This window comes from Palaemon carinicauda, chromosome 8 (assembly GCF_036898095.1).
Source record: "Palaemon carinicauda isolate YSFRI2023 chromosome 8, ASM3689809v2, whole genome shotgun sequence".
In the NCBI taxonomy this organism is placed as follows: domain Eukaryota; kingdom Metazoa; phylum Arthropoda; class Malacostraca; order Decapoda; family Palaemonidae; genus Palaemon; species Palaemon carinicauda.
This window is the reverse complement of record NC_090732.1, coordinates 126,633,627-126,649,556: the sequence shown is the minus strand read 5'-3', so window position 1 is coordinate 126,649,556 and position 15,930 is coordinate 126,633,627. Positions and strand designations below refer to the sequence as shown.

The following is a 15,930-nucleotide window of genomic DNA, read 5'->3' as shown; positions in this document are numbered from 1 at the left end:
ACTACCGACAGAGAAGAACTGGTTTGGTTGAGAAGTATATGCGGTATCTGGCCGATAGTCGGCGCTGGTGGGCACACCCGACAACCTTCATGACGATCGCTCGCGAGTTTTTGGAATCTGTCGACCGTCGGAGACGTCGGCTATTTATATATTCACCGGCTAAGTTTAATATTTAAAATTATGCTTATCATTGGTCCTCTTTTTTCAGTACTTAGAACACATCAACTTCTTGAGTTTCTCTGAACTGACACTATTACAAAAATTATCATAACTGTACTAGACTGGATTTCCCCATTTATACACAAGGAAAAAAGAATTAAAAACCATGCTTTAAGAACATAAATCCATTTTATGTAAATTTTTCACAACAAAATATTATCAGGACACCAAAGATAATGCAAGTTATATACAGCACATTTAACCACCTATTTGCAGGTGTTAATGTTTTAAAAGTAAATATATGAAACACAACAAAATTATTATAAGACATACCGGTATTCCTACTATAAGCCATATGAAAATAGTTCAAATTTGTTTTAACATTATGATACATTTGCATACAAAATCTATCTACACTTTTATGTGCAGTGTTCTAGTTCATAAATACCCATACACAAGCACAAATATTATCATCACTAGTTTTTATTTTCAGAATATTGTAAAATATTAACTTTTGGCCACTGACGGATGACTAAATTTTGCCCCGCGTAGTAACTAGTTATGGAACTACTGACTGTATTTGACTTTGCTTTAGAACTTGGTACAAATCATTTTTATTCTTATCCAACCCATCACTGAGTATCATTCTTCTTGTATAATTCTTTTACTTGGGACCCAGCATATCCTCAGGTCGAACCCACTTGGAAAATTCATCCTCTGATAGATAGCCTAGTTTCAATGCAGTTTCTTTCAAGGTTGAACCCTCCTTATGAGCTGTCTTTGCAATCTTGGCAGCCTGAAACACAAAATAAAATTTTAAATCTTTGGAAATTGATGAATGCAACAACATTTGAATTATAAATTATGATGTATTTGGAAATAATTTGTCTTTTTCCTAACTACACAAACCTTGAGCTCTTTACTATCTATCTATCTATATACCAAGGCACTTCCCCCAATTTTGGGGGGTAGCCGACACCAACAATGAAACAAAACAAAAAGGGGACCTCTACTCTCTATGTTCCTTCAGCCTAATCAGGGACTCAACCGAGTTCAGCTGGTACTGCTAGGGTGCCACAGCCCAACCTCCCACATTTCCACCACAGATGAAGCTTCATAATGCTGACTCCCCTACTGCTGCTACCTCCGCGGTCATCTAAGGCCCCGGAGGAAGCAGCAGGGCCTACCGGAACTGCGTCACAATCGCTCGCCATTCATTCCTATTTCTAGCACGCTCTCTTGCCTCTCTCACATCTATCCTCCTATCACCCAGAGCTTTCTTCACACCATCCATCCACCCAAACCTCGGCCTTCCTCTTGTACTTCTCCCCTCAACTCTTGCATTCATCACCTTCTTTAGCAGACAACCATTTTCCATTCTCTCAACATGGCCAAACCACCTCAACACATTCATATCCACTCTAGCCGCTAACTCATTTCTTACACCCGTTCTCTCTCTCACCACTTCGTTCCTAACCCTATCTACTCGAGATACACCAGCCATACTTCTCAGACACTTCATCTCAAACACATTCAATTTCTGTCTCTCCATCACTTTCATTCCCCACGACTCCGATCCATACATCACAGTTGGTACAATCACTTTCTCATATAGAACTCTCTTTACATTCATGCCCAACCCTCTATTTTTTACTACTCCCTTAACTGCCCCCAAAACTTTGCAACCTTCATTCACTCTCTGACGTACATCTGCTTCCACTCCACCATTTGCTGCAACAATAGACCCCAAGTACTTAAACTGATCCACCTCCTCAAGTAACTCTCCATTCAACATGACATTCAACCTTGCACCACCTTCCCTTCTCGTACATCTCATAACCTTACTCTTACCCACATTAACTCTCAACTTCCTTCTCTCACACACCCTTCCAAATTCTGTCACTAGTCGGTCAAGCTTCTCTTCTGTGTCTGCTACCAGTACAGTATCATCCGCAAACAGCAACTGATTTACCTCCCATTCATGGTCATTCTCGCCTACCAGTTTTAATCCTCGTCCAAGCACTCGAGCATTCACCTCTCTCACCACTCCATCAACATACAAGTTAAACAACCACGGCGACATCACACATCCCTGTCTCAGCCCCACTCTCACCGGAAACCAATCACTCACTTCATTTCCTATTCTAACACATGCTTTACTACCTTTGTATAAACTTTTCACTGCTTGCAACAACCTTCCACCAACTCCATATAACCTCATCACATTCCACATTGCTTCCCTATCAACTCTATCATATGCTTTCTCCAGATCCATAAACGCAACATACACCTCCTTACCTTTTGCTAAATATTTCTCGCATATCTGCCTAACTGTAAAAATCTGATTCATACAACCCCTACCTCTTCTAAAACCACCCTGTACTTCCAAGATTGCATTCTCTGTTTTATCCTTAATCCTATTAATCAGTACTCTACCATACACTTTTCCAACTACACTCAACAAACTAATACCTCTTGAATTACAACACTCATGCACATCTCCCTTACCCTTATATAGTGGTACAATACATGCACAAACCCAATCTACTGGTACCATTGACAACACAAAACACATATTAAACAATCTCACCAACCATTCAAGTACAGTCACACCCCCTTCCTTCAACATCTCAGCTTTCACACCGTCCATACCAGATGCTTTTCCTACTCTCGTTTCATCTAGTGCTCTCCTCACTTCCTCTATTGTTATCTCTCTCTCATTCTCATCTCCCATCACTGGCACCTCAACACCTGGAACAGCAGTTATATTTGCCTCCCTATTATCCTCAACATTCAGCAAACTTTCAAAATATTCCGCCCACCTTTTCCTTGCCTCCTCTCCTTTTAACAACCTTCCATTTCCATCTTTCACTGTCTCTTCAATTCTTGCGCCAGCCTTCCTTACTCTCTTCACTTCTTTCCAAAACTTCTTCTTATTCTCTTCATATGACTGACCCAATCCCTGACCCCACCTCAGGTCAGCTGCCCTCTTTGCCTCACGTACCTTGCGCTTTACTTCCACCTTTTTCTCTCTATATTTTTCATACTTCTCTATACTATTACTCTGCAGCCATTCTTCAAAAGCCCTCTTCTTCTCTTCCACTTTCACCTTCACTCCTTCATTCCACCATTCACTGCCCTTCCTCATGCTACCTCCAACAACCTTCTTGCCACATACATCACTTGCAATCTCAACAAAATTTTCTTTTACTAACTTCCATTCCTCCTCTAAATTACCAGTTTCTCTTACTCTCACCTCATCATATGCCATTTTCAACCTTTCCTGATATTTACTTTTTACCCCCGGTTTTATTAGCTCTTCAATCCTCACTACCTCCCTTTTACATCCACCTACTCTATTCCCCCACTCTTTTGCTACAACTAATTTTCCTTCCACCAAAAAATGATCAGACATACCGTTAGCCATACCCCTAAACACGTGCACGTCTTTCAATCTTCCAAACATTCTTCTAGTTACCAACACATAATCCATTAATGCCCTTTCTACTACTCTTCCATTTGCCACTCTTACCCATGTATAATTATTCTTATCTTTCTTTTTAAAGAAGCTAGCACCTATTACCATCTCTTGTTCAACACACATGTCTACCAGTCTCTCACCACTCTCATTTTCACCTGGTACGCCATACTTACCAATGACACCTTCTACCTCTCCAGCGCCCACTCTAGCATTTAAGTCACCCATAACAACTACATAATTCCTTCTACCCAGTCCTTCTACACACCTAGTTAAATCATTCCAGAACTCATTCCGATCTTCTTCACTTTTCTCACTACCTGGCCCATACGCACTGACAAACGCCCAACATTCCCTACCCAACCTAACCCTTACCCACATTAACCTAGATGATATCTCCTTCCATTCCACTACTTTACCTGTCATCCATTCACTCAGCAATAACGCCACACCCTCTCTCGCTCTTCCCCTTTCAATCCCAGACACTCTACCAGACATTTCACCAAACATCACTTCACCCTTTCCTTTCATCTTTGTCTCACACAAGGCCAATACATCCATCCTTCTACTTCTAAACATACTTCCAATCTCACATCTTTTACTCTCTATCGTACTACATCCACGCACATTTAAACACCCCAAAACTAGAGTGCGGGGAGCAGTCACTCTCCCCCCAGCTCCATCTCCTTGTCGATGTCTCGCAGGAATTTTTTTACAGGAGAGGGGGTTCCCAGCCCCCTCGTCCCGTCCCTTTTAGTCGCCTCTTACGACACGCAGGGATAACGTTGGCGCTATTCTAATTTTTATATGCCCCCGCGGCCACAGGGGGCATATAATGCTGAAAACTATTCATTAGACTTTTTAGCAAGGTACAACTACCCACCACTAGTTATCAGAGGGGGGGGGGGGGGTTTAGTGGCTATAGACCAACCATCCCGCTCACACACCAGTGAAATACCTTCACTTTATAATAGCAGGCAGGATTTTCCTGGGGGTTAGGTGATAGCAGAATAGTTATGAATAAAGAGCTCAAGGTTTGTATGGTTAGGAAAAATAGAAATAGTTTCCAAATTTGTCATTTGTTCTGACACGAACACAAATCCTTTTGCTCTTTACAGTGGAGACTCGTCCTTAGGTGGGTGAAAGTCCTAAACCAACTGACTGCTTTCTGATCCAGGTTGTGATTCGGATCTGGGTTGTGATTCTGTGCTCCACACGAGGTTAATAGACACTGACACCTTGCTAACTCTCAGAATGTATGAGAGTGGTAAAGGCCTGTGCAACTGGTGTGATTGTGTGAACTAAGCACTGTGACTTGACCAGGTAAGGGATTGTCTGGAGTTGAACTTTAGACTTAACAAAACCATTGCACGACTCCCCTTCGCTAGGAGGAAGGGGATATAACAAATACTTTTCATATTTTAGGCTATACATGGATATAGTTTTTACCTGATATCAGAGGTCAGCTTGCTGAGTTCCATGGGTGCTGTGCCCTGAGAGGGTAAGATAAAAGGAGAGGCCAGTTAATCTACCGTTTATCCCAGACTAATCTCGGGAAATGCTGGCACTCAACTGCCTGCTACTTTAACTACAAAGGAGCCGAGTTTATCGTAAACCGTAGGTATCCAGGTTCCTGTGGGTAACATCTTGCAGGTCGTGGCTGGGAAGTTAGTCTGGCGCTTCCACACACCAGTTTGAAAAGCCTGCATCCCAGATTGGTGCTTTATAAATGCTAGAGACATAGTATGCCCCTAACATCAAACAACTTTTGGAGGATAGTCTGAGTTCAGAGACAGATCTATATCCTGTCGGATCCAAGAAGAGATAGTATTCTCGGTGACTCCTCTTGACCCTGCTAATGTTCACGGAAACTTAAACGTCCAGGTAAGCTACCGCAGAGCACTTATGACACCTCCTAGCTCTTATGGTACATACAGGTAGTAACAAATGACCTGAATCAAAGTTATGGAGGCATTTAATCTGGAAGGGCCCAAACCTCTGGATTGCTACAGCTGGAGTCTGGGACTTGGCAACGGACCCAAGGATGAAGTCGCGTGTTACTAGACCTCCGTCCCCTGGCCGAGATCTGTCGTAGAAAAGACCACTTCCTTTGCTGACACTCATAGCCGAGGCCAAAGCTAATACGATAGAACCATCTTGAGAGTCAAGTCATGTTCTGAGGACTGACTAATGGCATGAAGTACTAGAATTACACATTGAGGAGGAGGTGTAACTTCTGATTTGGGAACCAGTAAACTAGAGACTGAAAGAGGAGTGACAATTCTGTCGAGGAAAAGGTGACTCTGTTCAAAATGGCAGGCGAGGCTCAAAGCCGAGCGGCATCCTGTCACAGTTGAGACCAAGTAAGTCTTTCTTCCCCGAGGTATAGAAAGCTTCGCTTTCCAGGGAGACAGAAGGATATCGTGCAGTGCGAGGCCTCTTTCCAGGATCTTAATCTTAGTTGATAGACCACTTTGCCTGATGAAAGGCAGCCAACGACTTCATGGGGTATCCAGGCATCCTTTTCATTAGGGCTAGTGAGAAGCCTCTGAAGGAGACGGGTTTGAATACCCTAAAGGTGAGGGGCTGTAAGGACACGGCTGATCGTATTATGAGTAGCTCTGGAAAGGAGAGAAGTTTTCTCAATATCTCTGCAGGCAGGAATAGAGGTCCTGTGTTGTTATTTTACTTGCTCCCACTGTGGAACTATCAGGGTCATCAACTGCTCTGTTGATGTCCTTCAATGAATGAGTCTCCTCCTCAGACAGAAGGGGTGGGAAGCATATAAGCATTCCAAAGATGTTGGATAGCCTCTACTAGAGGAGCCTGGTTACCCCATACTGATTAACCGGGTCTTGAAAAATTCTGGATATCGGACATCCTGGTCTGACATCTCATCCTTAATTCCTGCCAGTTACAAGGCTTACATGGCTAACTGAGGGAGAAAAAGATCCCTCAAAGCCCAATATTGGAGTCCACCTGGTCGGAATGACTGCCAAGAAGTTTCCTTGTCTGTGAAAGTCATTTGACACTGAATTGGATTGCTGAAGGTAATCGAGTTGTCTCCCGTCTAACTCCATCTTCTAATGGCTAGACGGACAGTAGTCAAGCAAAGAAAATAATTGACTGAGTATTCTCTCTGCCATACCAAGAATACCGTGTCTGGGTATTTGCTACCACCATTGTGCTCTGATGAAAACACTAATGTGACAAGGGAGTTGTTAGAAGAGATTAACCCTTTTACCCCCAAAGGACGTACTGGTACGTTTCACAAAACACATCCCTTTACCACCATGGACGTACCGGTACGTCCCTGCAAAAAAATGCTATTTACATTTTTTTTTTTTTTTTTTTGATAATTTTTTGAGAAAATTCAGGCATTTTCCAAGAGAATGAGACCAACCTGACCTCTCTATGACAAAAATTAAGGCTGTTAGGGCAATTTGAAAAATATATACAGTGAACCCTCGTTTATCGCGGTAGATAGGTTCCAGACGCGGGCGCGATAGGTGAAAATCCGCGAAGTAGTGACATCATATTTACCTATTTATTTAACATGTATATTCGGACTTTTAAAACCTTCCCTTGTACGTAGTACTGTTAACAAACCACCCTTTAATGTACAGAACACTTAATGCATGTACTACAGCACCCTAAACTAAAACAGGCACAAATATTAAAGGCGATTTTATATCATGCGTTTCCTAAACACCTAAAAAGCACGATAAAAAATGGCAACCAATGTTTTGTTTACGTTCATCTCTGATCATAATGAAGAAACAAACTCATTTAGTGTACAGTACACATATATGTATAGGTTAGTTTTTGCATCGATTATATTGATTATACAGTACTGTATGTTGATTTTTTTATTACCAATGTTTTAGTTTACGTATTTTTCTTAGGACTTCCAAATGAAATGTTTTTCTTTATGACGCCGCCTGAAACGACGGCGTGTATGCTCAGTAAACAACCATGCTCAGAACAAACAAGGCACTTAACGCGCATGATGATAGTGATAAATAATGATACAGTACATAGTATTTACAGTAAAAGCATTTACAAAATATGTTACCTTACAAATATAAATTATACAGTATAGTACGTAGCAAAGCAGGAAAACAATTTACGAGAGAGAGAGAGAGAGAGAGAGAGAGAGAGAGAGAGAGAGAGAGAGAGAGAGAGAGAGAGAGAGAGAGAGAGAGAGAGATTGTTTTACGTACGTAAAATGTTATTTTCATTAGTAAAATAAATTTTTGAATATACTTACCCGATGATCATGTAGCTGTCAACTCTGTTGCCCGACAGAAATCTACGGTCGGGATACGCCAGCGATCGCTATACAGGTGGGGGTGTACACAACAGCGCCATCTGTGGTCAGGTACTCCAGTACTTCTTGTCAACACCACCTCAATTTTTTCCTCGGTCCACTGGTTCTCTATGGGGAGGAAGGGTGGGTCAATTAAATCATGATCATCGGGTAAGTATATTCAAAAATTTATTTTACTAATGAAAATAACATTTTTCAATATTAATCTTACCCGATGATCATGTAGCTGATTCACACCCAGGGTGGTGGGTGGAGACCAGCATACATGTTAACAAAGAAGCTAAGTATCCCGTATTTCATTTTATTAGTTATTCAAAAATAACATAAAATAAATAAGTACCTGGTAAGGAAGACGACTTGAACCATTACTCTGCCTTTATTAAGTACGTCTTCCTTACTGAGCGTAGCGGTCCTCTTAGGATGCTGAACGACTCTTAGGTGCTGAAGTATAAAGGACTGCAACCCATACTAAAGGACCTCATCACAACCTTTAACCTCGGCGCTTCTCAAGAAAGAATTGACCACCCGCCAAATCAACAAGGATGTGGAAGGCTTCTTAGCCGACCGTACAACCCATAAAAAGTATTCAAGAGAAAGGTTAAAAAGGTTATGGGATTATGGGAATGTAGTGGCTGAGCCCCCGCCTACTACTGCATTCGTTGCTACGAATGGTCCCAGGGTGTAGCAGTTCTCGTAAAGAGACTGGACATCTTTGAGATAGAATGATGCGAACACTGACTTGCTTCTCCAATAGGTTGCATCCATAACACTCTGCAGAGAACGGTTCTGTTTGAAGGCCACTGAAGTAGCCACAGCTCTCACTTCATGTGTCCTTACCTTCAGCAAAGCAAGGTCTTCTTCCTTCAGATGAGAATGTGCTTCCCTAATCAGAAGCCTGATTTAGTAAGAAACTGAGTTCTTAGACCTTGGAAGAGAAGGCTTCTTGATAGCACACCATAAGGCTTCTGATTGTCCTCGTAAAGGTTATGACCTTTTTAGATAGTACCTAAGCTCTAACTGGGCAAAGTACTCTCTCCAGTTCGTTCCCCACCAAGTTGGACAGGCTTGGGATCTCGAACGTCTTAGGCCAAGGACGTGAAGGAAGCTCGTTTTAGCAAAAAACCGAGCTGCAAGGAACATGTAGCCGTTTCAGATGTGAAAACTATGTTCCTGCTGAAGGCGTGGATCTCACTTACTCTTTTAGCTGTTGTCAAGCACATGAGGAAAAGAGTTTTTAATGTGAGGTCCTTAAAAGAGGCTGATTGGAGAGGTTCAAATCTTGATGACATAAGGAACCTTAGGACCACGTCTAGATTCCAGCCTGGAGTAGACAACCGACGTTCCTTTGAGGTCTCAAAAGACCTAAGGAGGTCCTGTAGATCTTTGTTGGTGGAAAGATCCAAGCCTCTGTGGCGGAAAACCGCTGCCAACATACTTCTGTAACCCTTGATCGTAGGAGCTGAAAGGGATCTTACGTTCCTTAGATGTAACAGGAAGTCAGCAATCTGGGTTACAGTGGTACTGGTTGAGGAAACTGCATTGGCCTTGTACCAGCTTCAGAAGACTTCCCCTTTAGACTGATAGACTCTGAGAGTGGATGTCCTCCTTGCTCTGGCAATCGCTCTGGCTGCCTCCTTCGAAAAGCCCCTAGCTCTTGAGAGTCTTTCGAAAGTCTGAAGGCAGTCAGACGAAGAGCGTGGAGGTTTGAGTGTACCTTCTTTACGTGAGGTTGACGTAGAAGGTCCACTCCTAGAGGAAGAGTCCTGGGAATGTCGACCAGCCATTGCAGTACCTCTATGAACCATTCTCTCGCGGGCCAGAGCGGAGCCAACCAACGTCAGCCGTGTCCCTTTGCGAGAGGCGAACTTCTGAAGTACCCTGTTGACAATCTTGAACGGCGGGAATGCATACAGGTCGAGATGGGACCAATCCAGCAGAAAAGCATCCACGTGAACTGCTGCTGGGTCTGGAATCGGAGAACAATACAACGGGAGCCTCTAGGTTATCGAGGTAGCGAACAGATCTATGGTTGGCTGACCCCACAGGGCCCAAAGTCTGCTGCAAACATTCTTGTGAAGGGTCCACTCTGTGGGGATGACCTGACCCTTCCGGCTGAGGCGATCTGCCATGACATTCATATCGCCCTGAATGAACCTCGTTACCAGCGTGAGCTTTCGATCTTTTGACCAGATGAGGAGGTCCCTTGCAATCTAGAACAACTTCCACGAATGAGTCCCTCCCTGCTTGGAGATGTAAGCCAAGGCTGTGGTGTTGTCAGAGTCCACCTCCACCACCTTGTTAAGCTGGAGGGACTTGAAGTTTATCAAGGCCAGATGAACCGCCAACAGCTCCTTGCAATTGATGTGAAGTGTCCTTTGCTCCTGATTCCATGTTCCCGAGCATTCCTGTCCGTCCAAAGTCGCACCCCAGCCCGTGTCTGATGCGTCCGAGAAGAGACGGCGGTCGGGTTTCTGAACAGCCAAAGGTAGACTTCCTTGAGAAGAAAGCTGTTCTTTCACCACGTTAGAGTAGACCTCCTCTCTTCGGAAACAGGAACTGAGACCGTCTCTAGCGTCATGTCCTTTATCCAGTGAGCAGCTAGATGATACTGAAGGGGGCGGAGGTGGAGTCTCCCTAACTCGATGAACAGGGCCAGCGATGAAAGTGTCCCTGTTAGACTCATCCACTACCTGACTGAGCATCGGTTCCTTCTCAGCATGCTCTGGATGCATTCTAGGGCTTGGTAGATCCTTGGGGCCGACGGAAAAGCCCGAAAAGCTCGACTCTGAAGCTCCATACCCAGGTAGACAATGGTCTGGGATGGGACGAGCTGGGACTCCTCTAAATTGACCAGGAGGCCCAGTTCCTTGGTCAGATCCATAGTCCATCTGAGAATCTCCAGACAGCGACGACTTGTGGGAGCTCTTAAAAGCCAGTCGTCTGACGGAGCCGGACACAAGATCATGGTACTGCTGCACAGTCTGTGAACTGTCAACCATGGGGAAGCGAGGAAGTACAGCGACAACCCGAAACTGTCTAGACTGTCTGGGTAGTACAGACAACTCCTTATCGGGTTGCTGAGGTTGCCGCACTGCGTCACAACAAGTCACTTCTGCTGGTTGTTGAACGTCTTCCCAGTGACACACTGACTCCGTAAACAAAAAATCCTCTAACAAGGACTAAGCTTGGACTGCATGTCTTGCAACAAAGCTCAAGGTCTATGGGAGCAGGTGTGGCAACAGACGGGGTTAGCGACTGAAGCGGAACCATTACCCTCCCTGGAAGCATGTTATGCTTAAATAAAAGTCCATAGGAGGCTAAGCAGCTTAAGGCTCCTCTCCAAATGACAGAGTCCTCAAGGGAATATCAGAAGGAGGGAGAATAGCACTTTCTCATCTACAGGAACCATATCCGAGAAAAGCCAAGTTCTCTCAGTGAGGGTTTCACTGGTGCAAAAGCAGCAGACCAGAATGCAACGTTATGAAACTGCTTGACAGTCTTGTGAGTTGGCAACAACCAAAGATGTGTGACTGAGGAGCATGCGGTAAGGTATGCAGAGCATGCTGTAAGGTATGCACATGCTGTAAGGTATGCAGAGCATGCTGTAAGGTATGCAGAGCATACTGTATGTAGAGCATGCTGTAAGGTATGCAGAGCATGTTGCATGGCATGCGGCTTATGCTGCATGGGATGAGGCTCATGCTGCATGGGATGAGGCTCATGCTGCATGGTATGAGGCTCATGCTGCATGGGATGAGGCTCATGCTGCAAGGGATGAGGCTCATGCCGCATGGGTTGAGGAGGATGCCGCATAGTATGAGGCTCCTGCCTCATGGGTTGAGGAGGTTGCCGCATAGCATGAGGCTACTGCCTCATAGTTTGAGGAGGATGCCGCATAGCATGAGGAGGATGCCTCATGGGTTGAGGAGGATGCCGCATAGCATGAGGCTCCTGCCTCATGGGTTGAGGAGGATGCCGCATAGCATGAGGCTCCTGCCTCATGGGTAGAAAAGGTTGCCGCATAGCATGAGGCTCCTGCCTCATGGGTTGAGGAGGATGCCGCATAGCATGAGGCTCCTCATAGCATGAGGCTCCTGCCTCATGGGTTGAGGAGGATGCCGCATAGCATGAGGCTCCTCATAGCATGAGGCTCCTGCCTCATGGGTTGAGGAGGATGCCGCATAGCATGAGGCTCCTGCCTCATGGGTTGAGGAGGATGCCGCATAGCATGAGGCTCCTGCCTCATGGGTAGAGGAGGTTGCCGCATAGCATGAGGCTCCTGCCTCATGGGTTGAGGAGGATGCCGCATAGCATGAGGCTCCTGCCTCATGGGTAGAGGAGGTTGCCGCATAGCATGAGGCTCCTGCCTCATGGGTTGAGGAGGTTGCCTCATAGTGATGGAACCCGGCAACTCCCGATGCGGCAACTCACGCATGAAAGCAGGAGGCGCAGCAAGAACATGCGTCTGGCAGGGTGGACTGCGCATCGGAGGTGGAGCTCTCACAGGTGGAGGGTGGGAGCAGGCAGCCGCAGTATCTGCTGAGCGCACAACCTCGGCGGGTTGTAGGTTAACAGGCTACATTGTCAACCTTCCAGCATGATACTCCTGTATGAAGGAGCAAGCTGAGACTGTATAGTCTGCAGCATGGACCACTAGGGTCTATGAAAGACAACAACAAACGGAGCTACTGTCCGTTGAGACTGAGGGTCTAAAACAGCTGGTGCGGCAACAGACGGAGTTACTGCCTGTTGCGGTACCACCTTGCCTCTCTGGGAGGTGTGCAGTTGTCGTACTGCAGCAAGTCCGAACTGACCCAGTGGCAGTGGCTACACCTAGGAGTTGGACTTGCGCGGAAGGGACCGACTTGCACTTAAAAGCTGCAAGATTTGGTCCATGGTTTCTGCGAGAAACCTCTTCCGCAGACGAGGAATAAATGGGCTCTCTCGTCTTTGTGTGGGTGGGGTGATCACGTCGGCTACGTGAGTGGGTACACCCGAAACCACGGAGGGAAACGTCTGTTCGTCGATCAAGGCCTGATGAACCCATAAGTCCTTCAACGTTACTTCTCCCCTGGGCTTGGGAGCTTGTAAGAGGTCCCAGACTAGGCGAACAACTGGCACGAACAGACGAACCCTCGAACGCAACACTGTAACACTTTGCGCTTATCACTTTATCACTTTTGATTTTCTGTTTGCACTTATTTCACTGAACTCGAAACTTTAAGTGGTTTGTACCTGAAACACGCAATTCTATCCTTCATTAAAAGTCAGTAATTGCGAAAACAGTATTACAACGTAACAGAAAAACATAATGAAAGATAAATAATTCAGTGGCTGGAAAAGAGACTAAACACTAGATCAAATAAACTACGTTTAAAATCTCTCACCGCATAAAGCCTGGGAACAAGAATAAAACTCTAGAAACGTTTACCTTCCTCCCCTAAAGAGACTAGGGAGAAGAGCAAAAACGATAACAACGTTACCCGCTTGAACGAAACGTTTATCCTCCTCTCTCTCCCTCCGTCTCTATCTCTCTCTCTCTCTCTCTCTTGACTTAGAACCTGAGAGATGAGCCCAATTATATATATCGTTAAAACATATTATTGTTAAAGGAAAAAAAACTGAAAGATTTCCCAAATAAAAAGTTCCTTTATTAGAATTAAAACCATTTAAGCTAAGAAAGAATGAACAAAACGCTAGAATCGGTTTACTCTTACTGCAACGTGAAACCGTGAATACTCTCTCTCTATCGTAACGATAGAGCGCAAGTTGAGCGTTCTGCACGTCAACAACTACGGAGACAAAACAAAACGTTAGTTCAACTTTGAAAACAGTACGAGACTATCAAAGAAATTCTTTCAAAAACATTAAAATAGCATAAAATCTTAACAGGTAAAAACGATATGACGGGCTCAATGTTAATTAACTTCGGTTCCAAGAAAAGACCGCCTACTATTAGGAAAGGTCGCATATAAACAAACATAAAAATTAATTTTAATAAGTTTATAATAAAAGGAAGTTAATCGAAGAGGCCTATAAAAGGCGGAGAGATATAAAATAAATCTATAACTTTAAGCAAAATTAAGAAAGAGAGTCTATACTCTCTTCGACACCAACACTTCCGTCTAAGGGAAGGGTCGGTCATTTAAAAGTGAAAGAGAGTTCATACTCTCTTCGTCACCAAAATTAAATCAAATTAATTCCAAAAACTTGCTAAGCTAATGATAAAGCTTCCTGAATAGCGAAGGCTAAACTCTAGAGCAAATACATCACCAAATCGTGAACAATAACTCCAGAATCAACAGCGTATCCAAGTAGGTCTAGCCGGTGGCACGACAGAGGAAAAATTGAGGTGGTGTTGACAAGAAGTACTGGAGTACCTGACCACAGATGGCGCTGTTGTGTACACTCCCACCTGTATAGCGATCTCTGGCGTATTCCGACCGTAGATTTCTGTCGGGCAACAGAGTTGACAGCTACATGATCATCGGGTAAGATTAATATTGAAAATGTAAATTTAAAAAAAAAAAATATGATAGGTTACAACATGTAGACTTTTAAAACCTTCCCTTTAACTTAATGCATACAGTACGTACAATACTAAACTATAAAACAGGCACAAATACAGTTTTAGAATGTACAGTAAGAATATTAAAGTAAAAAATAAAGATTGTTACTGTACTTACCACGAAAGAAGTTGAAGAAAAACTTGAATGGTGATGGCGATGAATTTGCTGCACAGTAGAAATGATGATGATGAAGCTGATGATGTGTTCTACTGTGCAGCCAATGATATTATTTTACGTCTTTTCAGACGGAGGTGTCTTTTCCTGGGACACCTCTTCAACATCTTCCTGGGAAACTTCTTCAATTTCTTCCGAAGGCGTACTAGCAGGAGGAACTGGCTCTTTTTTGCGAGGCTGGAAGAACATTGTGATCGGAAGTTGTTGCCGCTGCTTCTTTTTTCGATCCAAGAGCATTTTGTAGGGAGTCATGTCTTCATCGATCTTGTTGCAGAATTGCATCGAGCGAACCATATCCTCGTCCCACTCTTGCAACATTTCTTTCAACTCCTTCGCATGGTTGCAGGCCTTGGCAAGCCGTTCTAATGTTAAGCCCGTTTCTTCGACATTTTCTTGGGTCTCTTCCTGGGTATCACTCTCTTCTTCACTTGCCGATTTCGTCAGGTCTTCGAGGTCTGCGTCAGTTAGGGGCTGGGAATGGCAGTCCAACAACTCGTCGACGTCTTCAGTCGTCATGTCGCCAAACCCGTCACCTCCAATTATGGCAGCCAACTGCACAGATTTCCGTATTGCAGAGTGTTGGATTTCCGACGGAGTAAATCCCTTGTCGTTGTAAACAATATCGGGCCGCAACTTCTTCCAGCTCGCATTCACGGTTGCAGGTTTCATCTCTTGAAGTGCCTTCTGAATATTCTGCAGGCACGTGGCTATGGTGTACTGCCGCCAGTACGCCTTCAAGTTAAAATCTTCATCCTCGTCATCTTGGGCAGCATCCACACACGCAACGAGGTCCGCCAAGGTGTTCTTCGTGTAGAGGGCCTTGAACGCCCTGATAACCCCCTGGTCCATCGGTTGAATTAATGACGTGGTGTTGGGTGGCAGGAACTCAACCTGAATGCCCTCATGCGACAGGTCAGTTGCGTGTCCACCAGCGTTATCCATAAGGCGAAGGATCTTGAATGGCAAGCCCTTCTCTAAGAGATATTTGCTGACTTGCGGGATAAAACACCGATGGAACCAGTTGGAGGTCAGCATCTTCGTAATCCATGCTTTTTGATTATGCATCCAGTACACGGGAAGGAGATTCTTATTTTTATTTTTCAAAGCGCGAGGATTTTTGACTTATAAATAAGCCCCGGCTTTAACAAAAATCCAGCAGCATTGCCACACATCACGAGGGTAACGCGATCCTTGAATGCTTTAAAGCCAGAGGCTTTGGC

The 15,930-nt window shown here is 44.5% G+C and overlaps 1 protein-coding gene across 3 annotated transcripts in view; it reads right to left on the bottom strand.

The window, feature by feature from the left end:
* Positions 1–329: 329 nt before the first annotated feature.
* Positions 330–15,930, bottom strand: part of LOC137645900 (fumarate hydratase, mitochondrial-like) — a 73,354-nt gene continuing 57,753 nt past the window's right edge. For all 3 annotated transcript variants that reach the window (XM_068378935.1, XM_068378936.1, XM_068378937.1), the window contains one exon: positions 330–955. In XM_068378935.1, the coding sequence (XP_068235036.1) occupies positions 824–955 (132 nt within the window). In that variant the 3' untranslated portion in view covers positions 330–823. The remainder of the gene's footprint in view (positions 956–15,930) is intronic.